At 39.7% G+C, this 24,412-nt stretch overlaps 1 protein-coding gene across 2 annotated transcripts in view; it reads right to left on the reverse strand.

Annotated features, from left to right (window-relative positions):
• Positions 1-255: 255 nt before the first annotated feature.
• TOX (thymocyte selection associated high mobility group box) overlaps positions 256-24,412 on the reverse strand; it is a 302,584-nt gene continuing 278,427 nt past the window's right edge. For both annotated transcript variants that reach the window (XM_061123355.1, XM_061123356.1), the window contains exons 7-9: positions 9,785-10,174; positions 2,663-2,814; positions 256-2,360 (exon numbers count right to left, since the gene is read on the reverse strand). In XM_061123355.1, coding sequence (XP_060979338.1) covers positions 2,324-2,360; positions 2,663-2,814; positions 9,785-10,174 — 579 coding nt within the window. In that variant the 3' untranslated portion in view covers positions 256-2,323. The remainder of the gene's footprint in view (positions 2,361-2,662; positions 2,815-9,784; positions 10,175-24,412) is intronic.

Below are 24,412 nucleotides of genomic sequence, written 5' to 3' on the forward strand. Positions count from 1 at the left end.
TTATTTTTACTTATGATGTATTTTCTTTTACTTTTTTTTTTTTTTTTTTTTAACTGTTTTTGGTGTTGAGTGTCAGCACTCTCTCTACCCTGGTTGCACACCTGCTCTAGAAAAACTGTAAACAACATTGTACTTTCCTGTAGAACCCACCTGTCAAAGCTGGTTGTTCTCATCCCGGTAATTAGTTTCTCAGTTTAGACTTGACACAAATGAGAATGTTACTTTAGCATAATATAATAAATAAAAGACATTAGGTAATTAGTAGTGCTGGTATATTTCTAAAATACTAAACAGACAAACAATAAACTGTGAACTTAATCACATGAGTTCTTATACAGTTTCAAGACAGGAAAATTAGAGCTCTCAGCTACAGTCATTTTAATAATCACATTGGATCTGCATTATTTATTAGTTATTACATGCTTAACTGATTCAAGGTTGTACAATGCCTAAAATCATTTCAAAGCAAGCATACCTTTTGTCTTTTGAATTCTGACTGGATTACATAATGCATATATTTGTATTTAGTTAGATTGCTAAGTTTATTTCACACTCCATGAAAAAGACATCAGCCATTCTCTTGATTTTCAACCAGACTGGTTTTCTTGATATAACTCTGTAAGGGCGTCATTTGCTCTTTCTGATGTAAAAGCTATGCCAGCCTTCAGCCAGATTCTCAATGCTTTTGGTTCTTTAGCAAATCCCTAGTACCCTCTGAGTACCCTCAGAATTCTCTGGGAAGACCCAGGAGTTCTGGAAAGAGAGTAGCTTGTGGAGTACAAATGGCAACCAGATCCTCAGTTTCTATCAAATTTCAAACTGGGAATGTGTCCCCTTTTTCCTGTCTGGTTACTCACCGTTCATTTTTAGATATTCTGGACAGGGTTCTTTCCCTTTCCTCCTGTCCCCAGTTTAATTCCTAAATGTTTTCTGAATTTTGTGAAAAGCATGCAGCTTGAGTAATTTGACTGATTTGACTTTAATTATTTTTTGGGAGGGGTAGGGGGAGGAAGTTTACAGAAATGACTAAAACCAGCTGAGAACCAAGAAGCCACCTTTTCCTCTCAGGTAGGGAGCTCATCTATTCAGTCTTGGAGCCTGCGTGACTTTTAGGGCAATCTTCTGTTCTATTGTATGAAGAAAGAAATTCTTAAATATCACAGTTTTTCATTTGCGTCAACCAAAGAAATATAGAAATAGAGGCTGGTTACTTAAATTTGCTGCTAAAATGAAAAGTAGGTTTGGCTTTATTCACTGTAAAAACTAAATAATAAAGTATTCACACCAAGCGTGAATTTTTTTTTTTTGCCAGCAAAAGTTAAAACATCAAAGAAACCTCTTTCAAATACTAACAAATTTACTTACAAACACCTATATTTATTATTTCATAAATAGGCGCAACAGTTTCCATAAAAAAAGATTAAATACAGACACATATGAAGAAACAATAATACAGAGCCCTATGTAAAGGTTATAATTTAGCTGTTTTCAATCTCTTTCTGCATCTAATAAAATACCAGGTAAGCATTTGGCAGTTTTATACATAAAAGGGCTTAAATGACATTAACTAACCATTACACAAAAAGTGATACAAAAAAGCAATTTTTCTGCAGTACAAAATAAACGGTGTTTGCGCTTCCCCTCACACTAGTTTCTTTTTGTCTGATCAATGAGACAAAGCCAATTTGCTTTTAAATTAAAATCATTTGGGAGGACGTTTTTTTCAAATATTTTGAAAATATAGAACTATTAGTTGTTTTAAAAATGAAGTAAAAATATGAATGTTTGCCAATTTAACCCCTATTGTGAAATCAATAAACTGGAATGAGCCAGTTTCAAATCACAATTTAGCTACAAAAACATTCACATTTTATACTCTAGGAGAGTGTGACATAGATGCTATTTACAAACTTGCTATGACTGCTACATCAAGCCATTTAAAAAGTCTTTAGTAGTTTCATATAAACACCCATTATGAAAACCAATGGAAAATCCAGGACTTTTATCCAAGACATCTATAGTTGCTAAGGCAGTTACTATAGCGCAGCACTTCACAGCAAAAAACCAACATAAAATCTGAATGGTCCAAAGTTCCTTCAGGGAAGAAGAAAAACAATGTCCATAAAGGATTAAAAAAATAATAAAGATAAAGAAGCATGACTATTTCTTCCAGAGTGGGTGACCCACAAGCTCAAATGGTCCTAAGTGCTTAGCAACTTGTATTTTTTCTAATAAAATGGAGAACTGCCTTGACTGTACAAAGCAATCCATGGTGAAAAGACTTCCCTGAATGCCTCAGTGGAAAGAAGAGGTGTCTGGAGTTTCAGGTAAGGTACAGTGCTTTGTCCCTCTGCATGCCCCTGTGTGGAGAGAAAATAGACAAGCAACCGGTGTTAACAGGACAGCCTTGCTATGGGTGACCAAGGGGGATGTGTCTGTCTGCTCTAGCTTGAGGGGTGGGGTTGGGCATGGGGAAAGTGCACAGTGAAAGCCAACAGGATTTAAAGGCATTTACTCTTGGAATGCTTAAAAATTTCTGGTTTTGCGAACATGGAACCATTCCAGATTATCTTTTGGAAAGCTGGAAGAAATAAAGGATCGTTCCATGACATGCCTGTTATGAGAGCTGTCTGCCACCAGGTGGCGATGGCCAGCCACTTACCCACTACTGCAGTAGTCGTTATTCCAGTCCACCGGCTGGGTGGGAGGATTTCTGCACCCGGAGCGCACATACTCCATGGCCTGGGTGACCACTTGTGCAGCTGTAGATGTAGGATTGATTATGGCCTGATAGTCCGGTTGAAGATTAAATCCCTGAAAAGCAAAGCAAGTCCACAAATAAGGATCAAAGTGCCTTGTTAAGAAGAAAAGCACCTAAATATTTAGCCACTGTTTGCAAACACTACTGCCTTCTTGCTTGTGCCCCTGCAAGGGCAAGCTAATCCCAAGAACCATGAAAACTTAAAACAAAGATGGAAAAGAAGTGCCCACACTCCATCTTTCTCACCTTTCCTTCCTTTAGCCATGTGTTACTTGACTTGTACTCTTGAGCAGATACATTGAACTGAGAAACAATGTAAAATTTAGAAAAGCCAACTCAACCAAAACAAAGGGAAAAGGCCCTAAAGCCCTCAGAGTTTATGTTTTCTGTCTAACCTAAGGATACATTAATAGTTAATCCCCAGAATATGCAACAGAATCTTTTCTGAAGGATTCAGGCAGCAGGTGGCTGAGTGTTTTATTAGACTACACCTATTCACATATTGTTCTCAAAACCCTTTTTCTTCATTCAATCACAAAGGGACCATCTGCTTCTTCTTTTATTTGTACTTCTTTCTCAGCTAAAAATTTCAACCAAAGCTTTTTAACAGTTGTTGGACTAATACAGGGAAGGAGATTCAAAACAACTTGCCACTGGAAAACACAGAGGAGGAAAAGTATAAGACAGAGCAAATATTTTTTAATTGAAAAGTCTATTAACTGGCAAATAATAATCAGACTTCAGGAAGGTTCTTTTAACACACTGGTGTGGTGAAGTGTTGACTTTTAATCCTTGCAGAGCTATTAAAAATTCAAGGACAGAATCTCTGAAGTAGATAGCTGTATCTGGTAAACAAAAAGCATTATACACTAAGAGTTATTTTTAGCTTATCTGGTGAATTCAAGGGTTGCATAAGCAAGCTTTGCTGGAAATGACCAAAAAAAGCAACTTAATTAATCTCATGGTTGTCTCTTTTTGCAGCAGATTTCATACATGGTTTTTACCCACTGAAAAACCAAGAGATTTAAAAACAAATCATTTTCCATTTATTTGCAGGGAGCTTCTTTTGAAGGAATAATATTGTTGAGATTTTATCTTTTTAAAAAATTCAGCAGAATGATCAGAGAATTGATTTTGAACTAAGGCTATTTTCTTAGAGTTTTATTCATTTGCAGGTACCCTGGGTAAAGACTCAAAGACATCTATTATCAAATGTCCTCAATTCTCAATATTGGCTTTAAGGTATTAAATTATTTTCCATTCAAGGGATAAAGACTTCAAGCCAATGTCCAGGCAAACTCCCAACAAAGCTGCTCATGAAAGACAGAGCACTGAATGACTGGGAACAAATCACTGAAAAGTGGAGTATTCAGTCAGCTTGGTTATTTGACCTCACACAGCCTAGAAAGAGTAGTGTTTCCTAAACCAACAACTGGTTTGTGAGAGGGAAGTTTGTTTATGTAGATACCACCTGCAGCTCCAGCCATAAACATTTTCCAAAGCAGGGGTGTGTGAGAAGCGAGAGGAATATAACTGGATGTTTGGTACTCCAGCCCTTTCCAGGCTGACGTCCACTCCTTCTCCAGACCATCTTGCGTCTGGTCCTGTAATGTCTTAATGGGGCTTACTGTGCAGTTTTCTGGATCTCTTTCCCAAGTGTCTTGTGTAATGCTAGGCAGACAAGCAGGAAAAGGCCCCCAGGGAGAGGAACCTCAGGCTGATTTTTATTTCAGCCCCCTCATCAGGGCTGCCCAGTGACCAGAGAGTGTGTTGCTTACTGGATATTCTCAGGGTCAAGACCATAGTAGTGGCTCAATAAATGAATTTTAACATCAACTATTTGATGCTACTCTTCGAAAGGCCTGGTGAATATAACTGTGTAAATACCAAGGCTTTCCTATCTTTTTAATGTAAAGTTCTCCACATTGGATTTTTGCACAGTCAACAAAACTTAACTTAAAAGTAAATAAGTCTGAAAACTAGAGTAGTTGAAATATCTCAGGTTAGGTGAAGGTATGGAAACATATGAGAAAGCAAAAAATAAATAAAAACAATCCAACCTGCTTCTATCCAACACCACACAATAAAAGAACAGAAATGACCATTGCTTTTTTTCTATCCAATGAACACGGCCCCTCAAAGTTGGGAAAGAGAGTATCAGGAGAACATTAATTTTTAAGTAATTGGTTTAAGATTAAATGGGTAACTTCAGTTTATAAAACCAAAATGATGTGTTATCTACAAAGCTCAAAGATTTAAAATTTAGCTGACTTCAATGCCTAAATTTAAGATCACTAGTATTAAAACAAACATGAACCAAGGAAAAGACAAACAAAGCCTGAAGAACATAATTTTACTTGCTTTCAATTTAGGAAATGAAACTTTTTTCTGATGACTGTATTAAGAGATGCTGAGGTCAAACCCAGAAATAACGGTATTTTTATTATTGTTGTAAGTATGAAACAACAATGATGATAGAAAGTTTTGAAAAAATGTTTGCTTAATGATCTAATTAAACAAGACTGAATATTTTGCATTTTAATGCTCAAGAGAAAAATCACCAACTGTTTTGTAGCATGCCTGGAATTTTAAATTTCATTTTCTGGTGCCAGATTGAAATAAAAATAGGAAACATGATAAAGATTAATTTGATGTCAGAAGGGACATTTGCTCTTTAATTAGATTTCTGTAGCCCTAGCAGTTTTGTTGTGCCACCATATCAAGTCCTAAAAAAGCCTGCAGCAATACCAAACCGTGATCCTCGTATCCACACTTTACTGGGAACTAATTTCATTTCCTGCCTGTCTGGAGAGGTCTTTTCAACAGGCATCAATGTTTTTGTCTTCACAACTGATTTATTCATCAATCTCAATGTGATTTTTTTAAACCTTTAAATTACACCCAAATCCTAAAGCAGCTGTTTATTACACAAGGAAATTGAAAATCTGTCTGTGTGATATCATACAAAGATTTTTTTTCTTAAGGTTATAAAGGAAGTTGACAGATATTAATGATTTTTTTCTCTTGACCTCATTCGACAATATAGTGAACAGGAAAAAAGGAAGAAAACTGGACTGAAAAATAAACCCTAGGTCTATGGGTTTAGTGTATAAAATATTATTCTATAAAAAATAAAACTATTACTCCTAGTGGATGATATGATCATTTTTAGGATACATTCATTTTCAAAAGGATAATAAAATAGCTAAAGTAATGCTGAAATATGAAACATGACTGTAAAAATACAGTAGCCATGAACTTTCCTGCTCTTTCTCTTTTTCTTTTTTGGTGTTTGAAAAGGGGAACATGGTCAGGAAGCAAACACCTTCTCGATAAAGATGATGAATCCAACAGGTCTAATTCCAGCCATCAGCTTTCTACAACCCACTTTGATGACATGAACATTGGCCCCAGAGAACACTCTGATTGTAATAAACTGAGTGACATGGAGGCATGACCGACACTCTGGATCTGATTTTAGGATTATCAATTCATTGAGACTTCCAGTCCTCTTAACCTGCAGGATTCTCTCCAGTGATCTACCCTGACTCTTACCTCATTGCCCATCACTCTCTGTTCCTCACCATGCTCCTCACTGGCCTCCTTTCAATGTCCTGGATAAGCTATATTCCTCCCAATTGGCTCTCCAGGCTGGAGTCCCTTCTCCTTGCTATGCTCCCTGCTAGTATCCATCCCACCCCCTTCCCACCCTCTGATTCCGAGAGGCTGCCTCCTCTTCTCTGCCTGCTCTTGAGAGATGCCTTCTTTATCCGTCCCAGCCAAAGGCCTGTTATTCCTTCACACATCCTGTAGTTTGTTCCCCTGTTTAATTCTTCCCATGGGATCCTAATAACTTACCTGTTTATCTTATTCCCACTGCTCCCCTTCTCCATTCCACCCCCAACTCTGATGTGAGCTCCATAAGGGTAGAAGCTGCTCAATTTCAGACAGCACCTGGCATGTGTTAAGGGGTTCAATGAATCTTTTTTGAATAAATGAAAAATTTTTAAACTTTTAAGGATTTGAGATTCTACAAACTAGCCTGCAATTTCTTCTAATATTTAAGCTTCTGCAGCTCATTTTTTTAATTCCTTTGTTTGTTAACTTGTCCCTTCAGCAGTTATTTTACTGACTACCTATAGTGATCAAGGCATCATAGTGATTTTAGTTACCATGGTCTCTGCAGCTGCACTGACTCTCCATTTTGGGTTCTTGCCATTTTGTCTTCTATTATTAATGTAAGTTAAAATCAAGTCCTATCATCTCAATAAGAAAACTTTCTGAGATACACTAATAGAACTCACTTAAATATTGATGAGTAACGTGTCCAATGTAATCTGCCCTATTTTTCCCTATTAAGATTCTATATGGAAAGACACATCTCCTGAGTTTCCAAATGTGGCCCTATATAATTCAGAAATGTTTGAAAACTATTCAGGGTCACATCTAGCTCATCTAAGGTATAGAGTATAAATAGACAATGAACTGTCTCTGAGTGGATAAATTAATAAAAAGTGTTCTCTCTTCACAGAGCTCTGGCCCCCAACCTGGGGAGTGGACCACATCTTCGGTATTTTTTTCTCTGAGAAGAAACACCCCTCACTCCAGCACTAAGAGAAAAACATGGGCCCTCGGCTGGATAAGTTGAGGTATCCTTAGGCAGAAGTCAACCCACCCCACTGAAGGTCTCTCAGCTCTTCACTCACACACTACTGGTTCATTAAAATGCAAGGAACCCACAAATGTCCCTTTTATCAAGAATAATGTCTGATGGAAAGAAGGACGCTATTAATGTCACTCACTGGTCACAAACCTGCCGTAGACAAGGAGGTCGGTCTTTCCCAGTGAGTCTACAGCTCGTCTGTTGAACAGCTAAGTCAGTCATCTGAGCTTTATCAATATCCTTGGCTTGGGGACCAAAGAAGACTTCGGTAGAGAGATGAGTCCTTTGCTCTCCATGATCATTTAATCTTAGGACTAACTAGGATTTACAGAGCCTCCCAAGTCTTAGGAGAAACTGTTAAGAACTGACAAGAACAATTAAGAGTGAGAAGCAGTAGGCCTAGCATTTAAGAATCAAGGGAAGAGATGGATGAAGCTGGAGCCCCTTATACAGAGTGAAGTAAGCCAGAAAGATAAAGAACATTACAGCATACTGACACATGTATATGGAATTTAGAAAGGTGATAACGATAACCCTATATGCAGAACAGAAAAAGAGACACAGAAATACAGAACAGACTTTTGAACTTTGTGGGAGAATGTGAGGGTGGGATATTTCAAAAGAACAGCATGTATACTATCTATGGTGAAACAGATCACCAGCCCAGGTGGGATGCACGAGACAAGTGCTCCGGCCTGGTGCACTGGGAAGACCCAGAGGAATCGGGTGGAGAGGGAGGTGGGAGGGGGGATCGGGATTGGGAATACATGTAAATCCATGGCTGATTCATATCAATGTATGACAAAACCCACTGGAAAAAAAAATAATAATAAAAAAAAATAGATATGGAACAAGCAACAAAGTTTACTGTATAGCACAGGGAACTATAGTCAATATCTTGTTAATAACCTATACTGGAAAATAATCTGAAAAATAATGTATGTATATATGTATAACTGAATCACCTTGCTGTGCACCTGAAACATTGTAAGTATACTTCAATAAAATATATATATTAAGAAAAACAAACAAACAAAAAAAGAATCAAGGGAGGGGATATATGTATACCCATGGCTGATTCATGTTGAGGTCTGACAGAAAACAACAAAATTCTGTAAAGCCATTATCCTTCAATTAAAAAAAAAAAGAATCTAGGATCTGACTATTGAACAGGGCTAGGTTTGAATTCCAGCTCTGACCTATGGGCAAGTTAGTCAACTCTGCTGAGCTCTGTCCTCTCACCTGTGAGATGAAGGCAAGGTCAGGACCTGCACTGTGAATTTTCCGAAATCAAAGAGGAGGTAAGGTAATGTATTAAGGTTTGCAATTGTTACCGTTTGGAAATCCTGTCTATAATAACAATAATAAAAGTGGATTTAGTACTATGTATATCTGATTCCTATTTCTGCCTCCCCTCCACCCCACTGTGGCCAACTATAGACTATATCAGAGGGCTCCTATATCACTCTTATAGGAAGACTTTGCATATTTAATTATAGACCTGGGAACAACAGTCATTGGATTATGAAAGTGATAGGTTAATTTGATATGATTTATAGTTTCTACCTTGACCTGTTTTTTTAAAACACATTTTTAGGATTTTTAAATGCTTTATATTCAGCTTACTTTACATCGTTTGCTCCTAATTCTCAAATTTTAAAATAACCCTAAAATCCAGAAGGAAAACGAGTTCAAAGACAAGTTAAGCTAAGATTGCACACAAATGGTTTCCATAATTGCGGGGTAGACATGGAGGCTTCTAAACCTCCTGTGTTTTCTAATCTATGTAGAAGCCAGATATCCATTTTAAAATAAAACTCTGGTTAGGTTAACATTTTCATTTCTTAGGACTTTTAAGGTTGTACCAAATTTGATACTTCTGACCAGAAATAGTGGGCCTGATTTCATCTTGCAGGATTTGTTGGATTCAACAAGTGTATCATCAAGAATTTCTCATTTCTGAATAATATACTGATTATATATGTATATGTGTATATATATGTGTGTGTGTGTATGTATGTATGTATATATGGTAGACTTCTCAACCCCAAAGAGATCTTTAGCAGTAGTGGCATCTGAAAACAACAAATGCACCTCACTCAAAGGCAGAAAACGGAGAGTGACGAGAAAGATGGGTACCGTGGGAAAGAAGTCAGGGATTATGAAAGGCAGAAGCTGTTGTGATCCTGCGAGGCTGCCTGACTCACCCCTGCAAGTTAATTTTCAGGAAGCAGGTATTTGCTGAAGACCTCCCATTCTCTCCCCACTTACAGAGAAGAATAGAACCCCCACCCAATCCACCGGAGGAACAGACGCCCCAGCACCTCTGAAGGGGAGCCCAGGGCCCAGCCTGCACATACCTGCTGCATGGTGGGGGAGTGTAAGGCGGGCTGGACCTGCATGGGGAGCTGGGTCCCCAGGGGCTGCTGCATGGACAGCGGCTGGTGCTGCTGCAGGTTGAGATGCTGGTGAAGAGGGGGGCTGATCTGGAGGGGAGGAGGGGGGGACACGGCCATGTTGGCTATAGAGACAGTCACTGGCATTTGGTTGTTGGCCTTGGGTGCTATGCTCCTGGGGAGACTGGGATGCATGGCGGTTAGGTGAGGGTTCATTCCTGGTTGTTGGTGGTAGTGGGAACTTAGGTACAGAGCTGAGTGGGCCTGGCTGGGCCCGGGGAACACGGATGGCGGCTTGGCATTGATCAGCTGCGGAGGCTGAGCCGACTTCACGTCAACAGGCTCGCTGTAGCTCTGTGGAGAAACAAACAGGAACTGAGTTAAGAAGCGGACACGCAGGCGCTGCTTTTTCTTAGCAAGATGCTCTGTGAGTTCACTCGTGAACAGTCACATGGATCAACACCTGTTACTACTCTTGACTCCAAGAGTCAAGAACTCCTCCATCATCACTTGCCACATGACCTTATGCAAGCCTGAGCTCATTCCACCTCTTTTATGAAATCTGAAACAATGTATGTTGACATTTTTTCTTTGCTTAAATGTTAAGCTCTAATTTGGTGCCTTTTCTCATCATCCAAAGATGAAAAGATGAGGGGTGCGTGTGGTGGATGCAGTCAGAGTCCTACCAGGAACTACCAGTGTGGCTCACTTGGAAGGGAAGTCAGTGAGGGAGTTTTTCTGTTGACTATATGCTTCGCTTTTTATTTTTCCTTTTTATATTCTCAAAGACCTTGACATTAGATATTGCACAAAGAAAACAAAGTTGGTTGATGGAACTGGATAAGGAAGAAAGAGTTCAAAAATGCCTTTCTGAAGTCATATAAAACCACATTAATATATCTTCAAAGTAACTGTGGAACTCATCTTGATTTTTTAAAAGAGTTGGTGATGAATTGTCCTCAATAATGAACTGGATAAAAATAATCTCTCTTAGAAATTTTAGACTCCATCATAAATTAATACAATTTTCCCCGAATTTTTTTACACACCTTCAAATGGTCATTTCCTAATAATCTTTTTAATTGACTTAAAATCTAGACATTTCAGTGGAAGCTGAAAAGCATCAAGAGTGAACCCCAAGGTGTTTCTTCTTGGGCATGAACCTGCCTCCTACTTTTGCTGAGAGGAAGAGACTGCAAAACAAATGGTAAAAAGTGAAGCCAAGTGGAGAAAGAAGATGCCAAAACTTCCTTCTGGAGAAAAAAGTCACTCGGTCAAAACCAGGTCCTGAGGGTGAATCTGTGCCCTTATTCAGTGCCTCTGATGTCATGCTTCTTCCATCAATAAGTCAACACAAGCCTCTCACTACCCAGCACAGCAGGGCCTTCCTGGGCTTCCCCTGCTCAGTCTCCTTGCAGCTCGGGCACTTTTAGGAGCCTGGTTCATCACATATGGTGACAGGAAACTCCATGTAGGGACTTCATTGCACAAGTCAGCCAGCAACACAACTCGCTTCCTCCCCACAGTCTAGGGGATTGAGTGAGAGCCACAGGAAGAACGGTTATGTGTGTGCGCTGACTGCAGGAGGCCAGGCTGGGGTGCTCACATACTCTCTGCATAGGAGTGACCTGAATGACATCTCTAAAAATACATCAACCATGGAGATGTGGGGTCCTGTGAGACCCTGATTACTCCACGCAGAGTAGATAGTAAGGTGAGCCTTAAAGAACTCAAGCTCCTCCAAAGAACCTTCTCATTATATTTTTCCGTGTTAGTAGTGATGCAGTTTTCTGAAACAGAAGTAGACATTGACTCCATGTCTTCTGCATTAACATGAAACAGGTCAAAAATTGTTCACAAAAATTTTCAAGGGAAGGCTTTGGATGAAGAGTTTAACTAAATATAGTACCTAAAAGGAACTTTCAATTGATAAAAAAAACTTGAGTCATTTTCTTTTTTTTGCTTCCATTTAAAAAGTCTTATTGCTGGAATGCAGAGCAGTGAACAATTAAAGGAAAAGGTCAAATGAGTGAACTCAGGCTGTGTAAACAGTGAGTTGTTTCACATCAGAATAACATAGACTGCAGTGATATGCCTCAAAATCATCCCATATATGCCAGGAAGATTATGTACTTGTACTTGTTGCCTGTGTGTTTAAGTCATGTGGGAAAGTGTTTTCATTGTGTTGCATTTTCACTTCTTTTCCCAGTTGTGGAAGGGCTAATTTCATATTTAGTCACACACTGTGCCAATTTCATACAGGAAAGGAACAATCACACAACGACCAAGAGAGCTACAAAAATCAATACATGTTAGTGCATCTTACTTTTTGTTTTATAGTTGCTTAAACTTTTTAAACAGAAGAAAAATCACTCACAATTCCTATACTATCAAAATTATAAAATAGATGTTGTTGTAAAACGCGTTCACTTTTTATTTCTGGAGCCAATAATCACATCATTATCTAGTGACACGGTGTACACAGAGCAGTAGATAGGTATCCTGAGCGTGTGTGTGCACGTGTGTGTATGTGAAGACAAAAAGACATGTTCAGATATGTTCATACAGTCATCTCAGGCATTCCAACAATATTTAAACAAGCCTAAAATACGTGAACCATGAACTTCCAGATGTTCAAGCTGGTTTTAGAAAATGCAGAGGAACCAGAGATCAAATTGCCAACATCCGCTGGATCATCAGAAAAGCAAGAGAGTTCCAGAAAAACACCTATTTCTGCCTTATTGACTTCGCCAAAGCCTTTGACTGTGTGGATCACAAGAAACTGTGGATTCTGAAAGAGATGGGAATACCAGACCACCTGACCTGCCTCTTGAGAAACCTGTATGCAGGTCAGGAAGCAACAGTTAGAACTGGACATGGAACAACAGACTGGTTCCAAATAGGAAAAGGAGTACATCAAGGCTGTATATTGTCACCCTGCTTATTTAACTTCTATGCAGAGTACATCATGAGAAACGCTAGGCTGGAGGAAGCACAAGCTGGAATCAAGATTGCCGGGAGAAATATCAATAAGCTCAGATATGCAGATGACACCACCCTTATGGCAGAAAGTGAAGAGGAATTAAAAAGCCTCTTGATGAAAGTGAAAGAGGAGAGTGAAAAAGTTGGCTTAAAGCTCAACATTCAGAAAACTAAGATCATGGCATCTGGTCCCATCACTTCATGGCAAATAGATGGGGAAACAGTGGAAACAGTGTCAGACTTTATTTTTTTGGGCTCCAAAATCACTGCAGATGGTGACTGCAGCCATGAAATTTAAAGATGCTTGCTCCTTGGAAGAAAAGTTATGACCAACCTAGACAGCATATTAAAAAGCAGAGACATTACTTTGCCAACAATGGTCCGTCTAGTTAAAGCTATGGTTTTTCCAAGAGCCATGTATGAATGTGAGAATTGGACTATAAAGAAAGCTGAGTGCCTAAGAATTGATGCTTTTGAACTGTGGTTTTGGAGAAGACTCTTGAGAGTCCCTTGGACTGCAAGGAGATCAAACCAGGCAATCCTAAAGGAAATCAGTCCTGAATATACATTGGAAGGACTGATGCTGAAACTGAAACTTGAATCCTTCGGCCATCTGACATGAAGAACTGACTCACTGGAAAAGACCCTGATGCTGGGAAAGACTGAAGGCAGGAGGAGAAGGGGACGACAGAGGATGAGATGTTTGGATGGCATCACTGACTTGATGGACACGGGTTTGGGTGGACTCCGGGAGTTGCTGATGGACAGGGAAGCCTGGTGTGCTGCAGTCCATGGGGTCACGAAGAGTTGGACATGACTGAGCGACTGAACTGAACTGAAATACAAAACATTTTGTCTATTCAGCCATTTTTTTGTCATTTGTCTTCTCCATTCTAAAGCATGAAGAGATCAGTACTGTTAAGCCTATTTTGAAAGAGTAGTATTTTTTAATCACTACAAGGACTATAACAAGTCAAACAAATTTCCAAAACTAAGGATTTAGACAACACTTGCAACAATTTTTAACACACACAGAGAAAAATTTTTAGGAAGTTACATGTTTTCCCTACACTTTTGAAGTCGCTGAATATGACAAGATAAGTAATGAAAGTAGCCATGCGCCTAAACATGGCAGGCATTGGACTGGGAGTTCTCTTCCTGCATTCTCTCTTCACCATAGTTTCCTGCACCATCAGGAAAGGATGTTTTTTGGGGGGCTGCCTGGCTTGCGGGATCTTAGTTCCCCCACCAGGGACTGAAACTGTCCCTGGCAGTAAGAGTGCTGAATCCTAACCACTGGACTACCAGGGGGTTCCCAGGAAAAGATTGTTTAAAGGTCGGGAGTAGAATCTTGTGTGTCCCATGCATCTGTCACAGTGCCAAGTACAGAGAAGACAAACATATTTGCTGAGTGACTGAATGACTGTCCTTGAACAATACTATAACATTCCTCTTTCTAAGGAGTAGGTTTTCAAATCTTTGAAAACTCACAGAATATCAGATTGCTCTTCACTGTCTGCTCTCATCATGAACCACACCCTTTCGGAAGAAGTGGGAGATTACAAGCCTAGCTTTGCTCTTTAGTTGGATCCCATGGGCTCTGCTTCCCACTGGGCTGGCATGGATGGCAGGAAGCAGGGGGGCTTACTGTGTTTCACCCCTATCTTGAGAATTTGTATCTTTATGTAGAGATCCACTCATTTAGGCAGGGAAAAAACTTGCTTGGGCCTCACTTCTCAATAATTCTTAATCAGACTAATAAGCAGTCACAGAGTTGTTTCACTGTTTTGGAAGATAGGCAAAATGAGTTCATTTTCCATAGCAAAGTGTCATGAATTCATAATCTGATTAAATGGAAATATGAAGAAATCCTAAGTTTAATACACTCTCACCATCATTTTCTTCGAATTAAACTATGAAAGCAAGGCTTGCTGTTAGTTGCTAAGTTGCTAAGTTGTGTCCGAGTCTTTCGCGATCTCATTTTGCAAATAATGATATTGTATATGAAGATCATTATGTCTGCCATTCAGAAACTAGAATTACTTCCTCATTCAAACTAAATCATTTCAATTTGTTTCTAATTCCAAATGCATTAACCACTTTTACTTAGTGGTGTGTGTTTCGTGTCAGTCACCTGCCAAATGCAATCCCATCAGTGTATACACAACTGAAAATCAGCCCTTGAATGTGACATTTTCATGGGGGTGAGTGTGTACTTGCTACTGGTTTATGAGTAAGTTCTAGTTCCTGTTTTCTTTTGGGCCACCGATTCTAAAAGATGTTTTCTATAAGCAAAATGGTGTGTGTGTGTTCAGGGAGGGGGGCAAGGAGAGATGTTTTGGGTCTTTCCAGTAGTCTTTCACAAAGGATACAACTCTATAAACATCAAACTACTTTGTATTAATCAAGTTGTTGATTGCCCGAGATAATTTCAATCCCATTTACTTTGCATTATGAAGATAATATTGCACAGTGTATAAATGCTCCCTTTCTAGGATGATAAGTGCTATAAAAATGAAAGATTGACAAAGCAATTGTTATTTAAAATAGCAAAGCATAAACATAAGACATAAAGCTCAGTGGAAGCAACAATATAGGAGTTGCTGAACCAAATCAGATTAATAGTCCATCTAATTTGATTCTTGTTTCCAGCACTGACCAATACTTGATGCACTGGAAATTAAACAAAATTTATGCACTTACTCAACTGCGCATTGTTACTTCTGGAAGGAAAATTTCTTGGTACTTGCAGGTGATTAGCTTACACCCTGAAGCATGAGATTTTATTATCTTTAAATCACGATCTGGGCTTACAGAGCTGCAAATTTTATGTGAACAGTCATAAATTGATCCATCCTATTTTCAAATTCAGAGTGTCTCAATAGCTCTCCTTGGCATGAATTCTATAAGTTACTCTCATCTTGTAAAAAGAAATGATTTGATTTGAATTTAGTCCCTTTTAATTGAACTGAGGATTGTATTTATTATTGGTCATGGCAATAAACTGAGAACTTTCTTTAGTTCAGCATTGTCCTTTACCATCCATTATAAAAAGATTCCATCAATTCTGTTTTGGTTCATATCAGAGACAAAATCTCCAACTTGGTGTGTGACCTTGAAGTCATGAATCTGATTACTTACACTGAACATACCAGAACATACTTGTCCAAATGTTGTCTCTTTCCAGGCTGGAGCTTCCGAGCAGCTGTACGCTTATTTCAATAATGCTGCTTTTACTTGGAATAAATATCAGGGAACTTCCCTACAGGATTCTCCCCAGTGCCTGTGAGCCACCGCTTTACATATCCTTAGCCAGCTCTCTGTCTTTGGGTGGTGAATTTGGTTTTTGGAAACAGCTAATGGTCACTGGAAGCCAAGTCTGTGGGATGTACATGGGTGATCTTTGAGAAAAAGAATGAGGTGTTAAAACAATGTTACAAGATTGATTTGCTAGTGGCTCATAATTTGCTGAGTACAGTTCTAAAAGAGGAGTTTCAAAAATCTTTTGAACTCTGGGGGCAATAATAAAATAAGTTTGTAGCCTCCCTAGGTGACACCTTTGAATGCAACACTCATTTTGGGAATATCAATTCTGGTCTATGTGGTAAAATGAAACTAGTTCCAATTGCTTTAAAGTTATACATTGTTTTTCAATCTGTTCAAATGACCTTAAATAGCATGTAAAACCACTCCAGCCCAGAAGCCATAGGCTCCACAATGGCATATATTTTTAGTCCTCGGACTCTTTGTAGGCTTCCTCGATTAAAGGGTCATAAAGACCATTTCAATTAAGGAACCCTCATAGGTGATTTTTAAAAAATGTTTAGATCATTTCTTATCTTTATAAAAGAATATATCTATGAAGCAAATTTTTCTTATGTTAATGCCACTTAAAAAATTTCTTTATATCAAAGCAGCTGTGTAGACACCTAGAATATGATACAGCTAAATCCTGAATCATACACAAAACTTTCCTACTTCTTTGTGCACCTATCAATAATGTTAAAAATAAACTTGATAATAATAATAATAATTGGTATTTATTAAGTACTTTCCTGTGTTCAAGATGTCAAACCATGCAGTTTATATAAGAGTTTCCTATTTTATTTTTATGGAAAGCTAATGATGTAGGTCCCATTATCTACTATTTGATACACGAGTAAACTGAGACTTTAAATAGCTGAAAAATGGGCATAAAGGCAAGCAGTTAGGAAGTGAGAAATCTGGAATCTGAACCCAGATGGAGCTGCCCTGAGCGCCTGAGGATATTTCTGCCCTCTGAGGACTCTTTCTGTGCAACATTGGTGGTGCCTCGGAGGTTCTTTAATGTTCCTCTTGGTGCCTGTGGAAGCACACATGCTGAAGAAGCCTTCAAGATCTTCTCCAAAACTTATTTATAAACCTTTGCTTCCTGCTTTTAAATTTCTCAATGGAAAGAAATTGTTTGCCTAAACAATCTAAGAGTTTGGGAATGCTCCCTGTTCAGATTAAATTCCTTTAGGGTGACATGGTATCTCCATTCTTTTTCTGGAATTGCTGCCCATGCCTGACACCCATCATGGGGTGAACATGCCCGTATCTTTCATGTCAAATCCACTCTTCTCTGCTACTATCTCCTGCCCTCTCTTTCAACCACTTGGTGACTCTTTCCTCTGAAATCTCTCCAACTTCTCTCTTTAAGAGGTAAAACTGAAAAGTCAGTTCTTCCAGGCCTAATCCGGCCTGTGTCTACAGCACCCAATGACCCCTTTCCTGTGACCCTCAATACGCGTGTTTTTCCATGGTAGAGTGGCCTGTGCCTGAGCAGATCTAATTGTGGGAAGTTCTGTCACTGGTTCCACATGACCAGGCAAAGCATGTGTGCAGCTAAACAGCATGGCACAGAAGGGAGCTCCTCAAACATTCTGCAGGCCCCAGACTCCTCTGAGGGTCTCGGGCCAGGCTCTGGTGGTGGGCAGCCTTCTATCCCTCAACCCCAGCATCATTTAACCAGAACGGCTTTACTCTTGGCTAGCTAATTTGTAAGAGTTGGCACAGAATTTTACTGAGGATAAGAGGCTGTAGGTCCAAAGATATAAAACGTGACAGTCACTCAGGGTAGAGAAAAGCCTATAAGCTTTGGAACGAGAGAGTGAGGGGTCTGAGCTTTCCCTCTGCCACCGCCAGCCTCTCCTTGGTCTCTTAGACTTCAAGTCGTATAGTCTCTGCCTAGAGACTGTGCAGAAAATGGGGCTAAATCTTACTTTGTAGGGTTATTGTGATGATGAATAGAAATATATGTAAAATACTGAGCACAACATGTGACACATAGTAGCTACTTGATGGCAAGGTGCCATTTGTATGTTTGTTCCAGAAGAAAATTTGGTGTCCAGCTGGGAGTGTGTCTGTACTGTCATTTTCAAGTACGAAGGTCAGAATATGCTACTACAACTGAGTTTTTTTTTTGGGGGGGTGGGGTTAACTTCAATTTTCATCCAGGTCTGACGTCATGTTAACTAGTATGCTGGGTTAGGTGGTATATAACTCATTTAAGCAAAAATGTAATTGAAAGGAGAGGAATACTGTTAATCCTGTGACTCGGTCTCATGGGTGGAGCCAATGTTCATTGACTGTTTCTATTTTTTGATTATGTTGTGTAGCAAGTATAGTTTCAAGCCTCTCAAGTATCACGGAATACTTTACTTTGATCTGCTCTGCTCATTGCTGGGCTCTCAGCACTGAGCCCTGTGCCTGATGTGGGGCAGGGGTCGTGCATCCCTGGCTGGGGTGCAGAGTAGGGCCTGGAGTGAGAGCACCGAGAAGTAGCCAACCTGACACTGCTGCGCGTTAGCGAGGGCAAGAGCTGCTGGCCCAGGAATGCAAAGCCACATTGGATGAAACAAATGCACTGCATAGAACACTGCTACCAAAATGTGCATGGGTAAATCAAGGAGGGGTAAATCAAATCTGAGCATTCTTTGGCATTGCCTTTCTTTGGGATAGGAATGAAAACTGACCTTTTCCAGTCCTGTGGTCACTGCTGAGTTTTCCAAATTTGCTGGCATATTGAGTGCAGCACTCTCATAGCATCATCTTTTAGGATTTGAAATAGTTCACCTGGAAACCCATCACCTCCACTAGCTTTGTTCATACTGATGCTTCCTAAGGCCCACTTGACTTTGCATTCCAGAATGTCTGGCTCTAGGTGAGTGATCACACCATCGTGACTATCTGGGTCGTGAAGATCTTTTTTGTACAGTTCTTCTGTGTATTCTTGCCACCTCTTCTTAATATCTTCTGTTTCTGTTAGGTCCATACCATTTTTGTCCTTTATTGTGCCCATCTTTGCATGAAATGTTCCCTTGGTATCTCTAATTTTCTTGAAGAGATCTCTAGTCTTTCCCATTCTATTGTTTTCCTCTATTTCTTTGCACTGATCATTGAGGAAGGCTTTCTTATCTCTCCTTGCTATTCTCTGAAACTCTACATTCAAATGGGTATATCTTTCCTTTTCTCCTTTGCCTTTCATGTCTCTTCTTTTCATAGCTATTTGCAAATCCTCCTCAGACAACCATTTTGCCTTTTTGCATTTCTTTTTCTTGGGGATGGTCTTGATCATTTGAAAAGATCCTGATGCTGGGAAAGATTGAAGGTGGGAGAAGGGGACAACAGCAGATGAGATGGTTGGATGGCATCACCGACTCAATGGACATGAATTTGAGTAAACTCCGGGAGTTGGTGATGGACAGGGAGGCCTGGAGTGCTGTGGTCCATGGGGTCACAAAGAGTTGGACACGAATGAGCGACTGAACTGAAATTAAATTTGCCTCAACAATTTAGTTAAATGGACACTGAGTTTTGGCTGATACAGTATTTCACTGACTAAAGGACCATAGGAAACCACCAATAAACAAAAAGACAATCTATGGAATGGGAGAAAATATTTGCAAATGATGAAACTGATAAGGGGTTAATGTCCAAAATAAACAAACAGCTCATACAACTAAATATCAAAAAACCAAACAATCCAATCAAAAAATGGGTAAAAATCTAAATAGACATTTCTCCAAAGAGGACATACAGATGGCCAACAGGCATATGAAATGATACTCAATGTGGCTAATTATTAGAGAGATGCAAATCAAAACCACAATGAAGTACCATTTCACATAAGTCAGAATGGCCATCATCAAAAAGTCTACAGATAATAAATGCTGAAGAGCGTGTGGAGAGAAGGGAACCCTCCTGAACTGTTAGTGGGAAAGTAAATTAGTGCAGTCACTATGGAAATCAATGTGAAAGTTCCTTAAAAAACTAAAAATAGAGCCACCATATGATCCAGCAATCCCACTCCTGGGCATATACTCAGAAAAGATGAAAACTCTAATGAAAAAAGGTACATGTACCCCAGTGTTCACAGCAGCATTATATGCAAAAGCTAAGACATGGAAACAATCCAAAAGCCCATTAACAGATGAGTGGTTTAAGAAGATGTATTTAAGAAGATACATATATATATATATGTGTGTGTGTGTGTGTGTGTAATGGAATACATATATACATATGTAATGGAATACACATATATATGTAATGGAATATATATCTATGTGTGTGTGTGTGTGTGTATATATATATATATATAATGGAATAGTACTCAGCTACAAAAAGAATGAAAGATTGCCATTTCCAGTAATGTGGATAGACCTAGAGAGTATCATACTTAGTGAAGTATGTCAGAAAAAGACAAATATTATAGGATATCACTTATAGGTGGAAACTAAAAAAAAAAAAATGAAATGGTTCTATATATAAAACAAATAGACTCACAAATGTAGAAAACAAACTTTGGGGAAAGGGGAAAGGGAGTGGGGGTTGGGGGTATAAATTACAAGTCTGAGAATGATGGATACAAACTACTATACATTAAATAGATAAGCAGCAGGGATTTGCTATATAAAGTGGAACTATATTTAATATCTTTCAATAACCTATAATGGGTTTCCCTGGTGGCTCCGTGGTAAAGAATCTGCCTGCCAATGCAGGAGACGTGGGTTCAATCCCTGGGTTGGGAGGATCTCCTGGAGAGGGAAATGGCAACCCACTCCAGTAGTTTTGCCTGGAGAATCACATGGACAGAAGATTCTGTTGGCTACAGTCCATGGGGGTCGCAGAGAGTCGGACACAATTGAGTGATTGAACAAGAATAACCTATAATAGAAAATAACCTGAGAAATATATATAATTGAATCACTTTGCTATTCACCTGAAGCTAACACAATATTGTACATAGACTGTGCTTTAAGTGAGCTGAGAAGAGAGAAAGTAGGTGTTACACCTGACTCGTTGGGCAGGGAGTGTTTCAGGGAAGCAGGTGAGGTGCACCGTCAGGATCTGGGAACAGAACAGCCCAGCACAAGGACTGATGGAGGCAGGTCAAGTGCCGGGCTCGGGGACTTGCTACCTGTGTGATACTTTTCCTCTTTTGTGAAATGTTAATAATCAGGCCTACTTTGAGGAATAAGATATGGGAGGTGAGCGAAGTCATTCACAAAAAGTTATCTCTTTTTTTCCCTTTAACTTTTTATTTTGTATTAGGGTATATAGCTGGGTAACAATGCTGTGATTGATTCAGGTGGACAGCAAAGGGATTCAGCCATATCTATACATGCATCCACTCTCCCCCAACCTGCCTCCCATCCAGGCTGCCACATGACAGTGAGTAGAGTTCCCTGTGCAGTAGGTCCTTGCTGGCTATATGTTTTAAATGCAGCAGTGTGTACATATTGATCCCAAATTCTCTAACTATCCCTTCCCTCTATCCTTCCCCTGGCAACTATAAATTCGTTCTCTAAGTCTATGAGTCACTTTCTGTTTCGTAAGCTCATTTCTTTTTAGATTCCACAAATAAGGGATGCCACGTTATCTTTTAAAACATAAATCCAACCCAGCCATCCCCTACTGGAACCCACTCAGTGGTGTCCCTTTGTACAGAGTGTGAAACCCAGCTCCTTTCACTGACTTGCAGGGCCTGCGTGACTTGGCCATTAACCATCTTCCCAGCCCAGCTTCATCTCAAACCACCCTCCCCTGTTTACTCAGCTCCAGCCTCACTGATTTCCTCAGTCTGAGGAGGTATTTTGTCCCTCAAGCCTGCCTGTGCCACACCGCCTGGCCAGCTGTCCTGGGCCCTCTGTGTCCTGAGAGCTCCTGTCGTCCCCTGTCTCAGCTCCAGCATCACATCTTCAGATTGCGCAGGAGACCATTCTGGCAGATGCCTTCATTTCCCAGAAGGCTTTGACTCACAAATATCTCGGTCATTTACGAACTTCTATTTTCACTAGTGATCTCCCTGAACAAGAGAAAGCTCTCTAAGTGTGGGGGACACACCTGCCCGTTTTTCTGTGTCCAGCAGTCGTCTACGCGTGGCCCAGTGCTCGGCACAGACTACGTGCCCAGGGAAATTTACCAAATGATCGCATGAATGAGTGAATGGGAAAGATAGAGCTTGGCTGGCACACTGTAGTTATTTGGAATTGTGACTGTTATTATCATGTAGCATTTTATGACTGTGTATGTGGATCTTCAGCTCTTTCAAAATAGAGAAATAATTTATAACTTATTAAAAATAACACAGGAAAATATATATGTAAATATGAATGGCTGTTATTTTCCTTGTGATAATTTTAAATGGAAAAGCAGTAGGTTTTTACATAAGCTTCTGCATGCAATCAGTGGATAGGCCAGTAACTTTTCTGCGAGTGCATGCAAGGTTATACTGCAAATAGCCCATTCATATCCAACACCAGACGGCCATTTTTCTAACCTGGAGAGGGTGTTTATAACTTTTCTTCAATTTGTATACATATTGATACAATAGACAGTTGTACATAAATAGACATTCACCAGCTCCAGCAAAATTCCTGCTGCCAAAGAGAAGAAAAACCTCAGAGTAAGCTGCAAAGAAAGTGCTTGGTTTTTTAAATGTAGAAATGGCAATTCACAGCATTTATACAAATTGCCATGTACTGAGGGTTGCAACTCCAAGAATGAATAGTAAGAAAAGTTGCAGCTAAGAGCAAATCTGAGAACTCTTGTTTTGAAAGTAAAGGCTTAGTCAGTCCTATAGCATTCTGGCAATCTGCATAATATTAACCAGAGTGTTTTGTATTGGGACCAAGACTTTATGTATTGATTTTCTTGTATGTAAAATGTCCTGACTAAAACTTCTCTTTAAAATGCTCAAGACGAAACTTACCTTGGATGAAACAAGAATTCATATGCCCCCTCACATAAGAAAAGCAATGCCAAAGAATGCTCAAACTACCTCACAGTTGCACTCATCTCACACGCTAATAAAGTAATGCTCAAAATTCTCCAAGCCAGGCTTTAGCAATATGTGAACCATGAACTTCCAGATGTTCAAGCTGGTTTTCGAAAAGGCAGAGGAACCAGAGATCAAATTGCCAATATCCGCTGGGTCATTGAAAAAGCAAGAGAGTTCCAGAAAAACACCTATTTCTGCTTTATTGACTATGCCAAAGTCTTTGACTGTGTGGAACACAAGAAACTGTGGAAAATTCTGAAAGAGATGGGAATACCAGACCACCTGACCTGCCTCTTGAGAAACCTGTATGCAGGTCAGGAAGCAACAGTTAGAACTGGACATGGAACAACAGACTGGTTCCAGATAGGAAAAGGAGTACGTCAAGGCTGTATATTGTCACCCTGCTTATTTAACTTCTATACAGAGTACATCATGAGAAACGCTGGGCTGGAAGAAGCACAAGCTGGAATCAAGATTTCCAGGAGAAGTATCAGATATGCAGATGACACCACCCTTATGGCAGAGAGTGAAGAAGAACTAAAGAGCCTCTTGATGAAAGCACAAGAGGAGAGTGAAAAAGTTGGCTTAAAGCTCAACATTCAGAAAACTAAGATCATGGCATCTGGTCCCATCACCTCATGGGAAATAGATGGGGAGACAGTGGAAACAGTGTCAGACTTTATTTTTTTGGGCTCCAAAATCACTGCAGATGGTGACTGCAGCCATGAAATTTAAAGATGCTTGCTCCTTGGAAGGAAAGTTATGACCAACCTAGATAGCATATTAAAAAGCAGAGACATTACTTTGCCAACAAAGGTCCGTATGGTTTTTCCAGTGGTCATGTATGGATGTGAGAGTTGGACTGTGAAGAAAGCTGAGCACTGAAAAATTGATGCTTTTTGAACTGTGGTGTTGGAGAAGACTCTTGAGAGTCCCTTGGACTGCAGGGAGATCCAACCAGTTCATCCTAAAGGAGATCAGTCCTGGGTGTTCATTGGAAGGACTGATGTTGAAACTGAAACTCCAATACTTTGGCCACCTCATGTGGAGAGCTGACTCATTTGAAAAGACCCTGATGTTGGGAAAGATTGAGGGCAGGAGGAGAAGGGGACGACAGAGGATGAGATTGTTGGATGACATCACCGACTCAATGGACGTGAGTTTAGGTAAACTCTGGGAGTTGGTGATGGACAGGGAGGCCTGGCGTGCTGTGGTTCATGGGGTTGCAAAGAGTCAGGCACAACTGAGTGGCTGAACTGAACTGAACTGAGCTTACATCTTGGGTATATTAATCTGCATGATACCAA

The sequence above is a fragment of the Dama dama genome, chromosome 21 (assembly GCF_033118175.1).
Source record: "Dama dama isolate Ldn47 chromosome 21, ASM3311817v1, whole genome shotgun sequence".
Taxonomy (NCBI): Eukaryota; Metazoa; Chordata; class Mammalia; order Artiodactyla; family Cervidae; genus Dama; species Dama dama.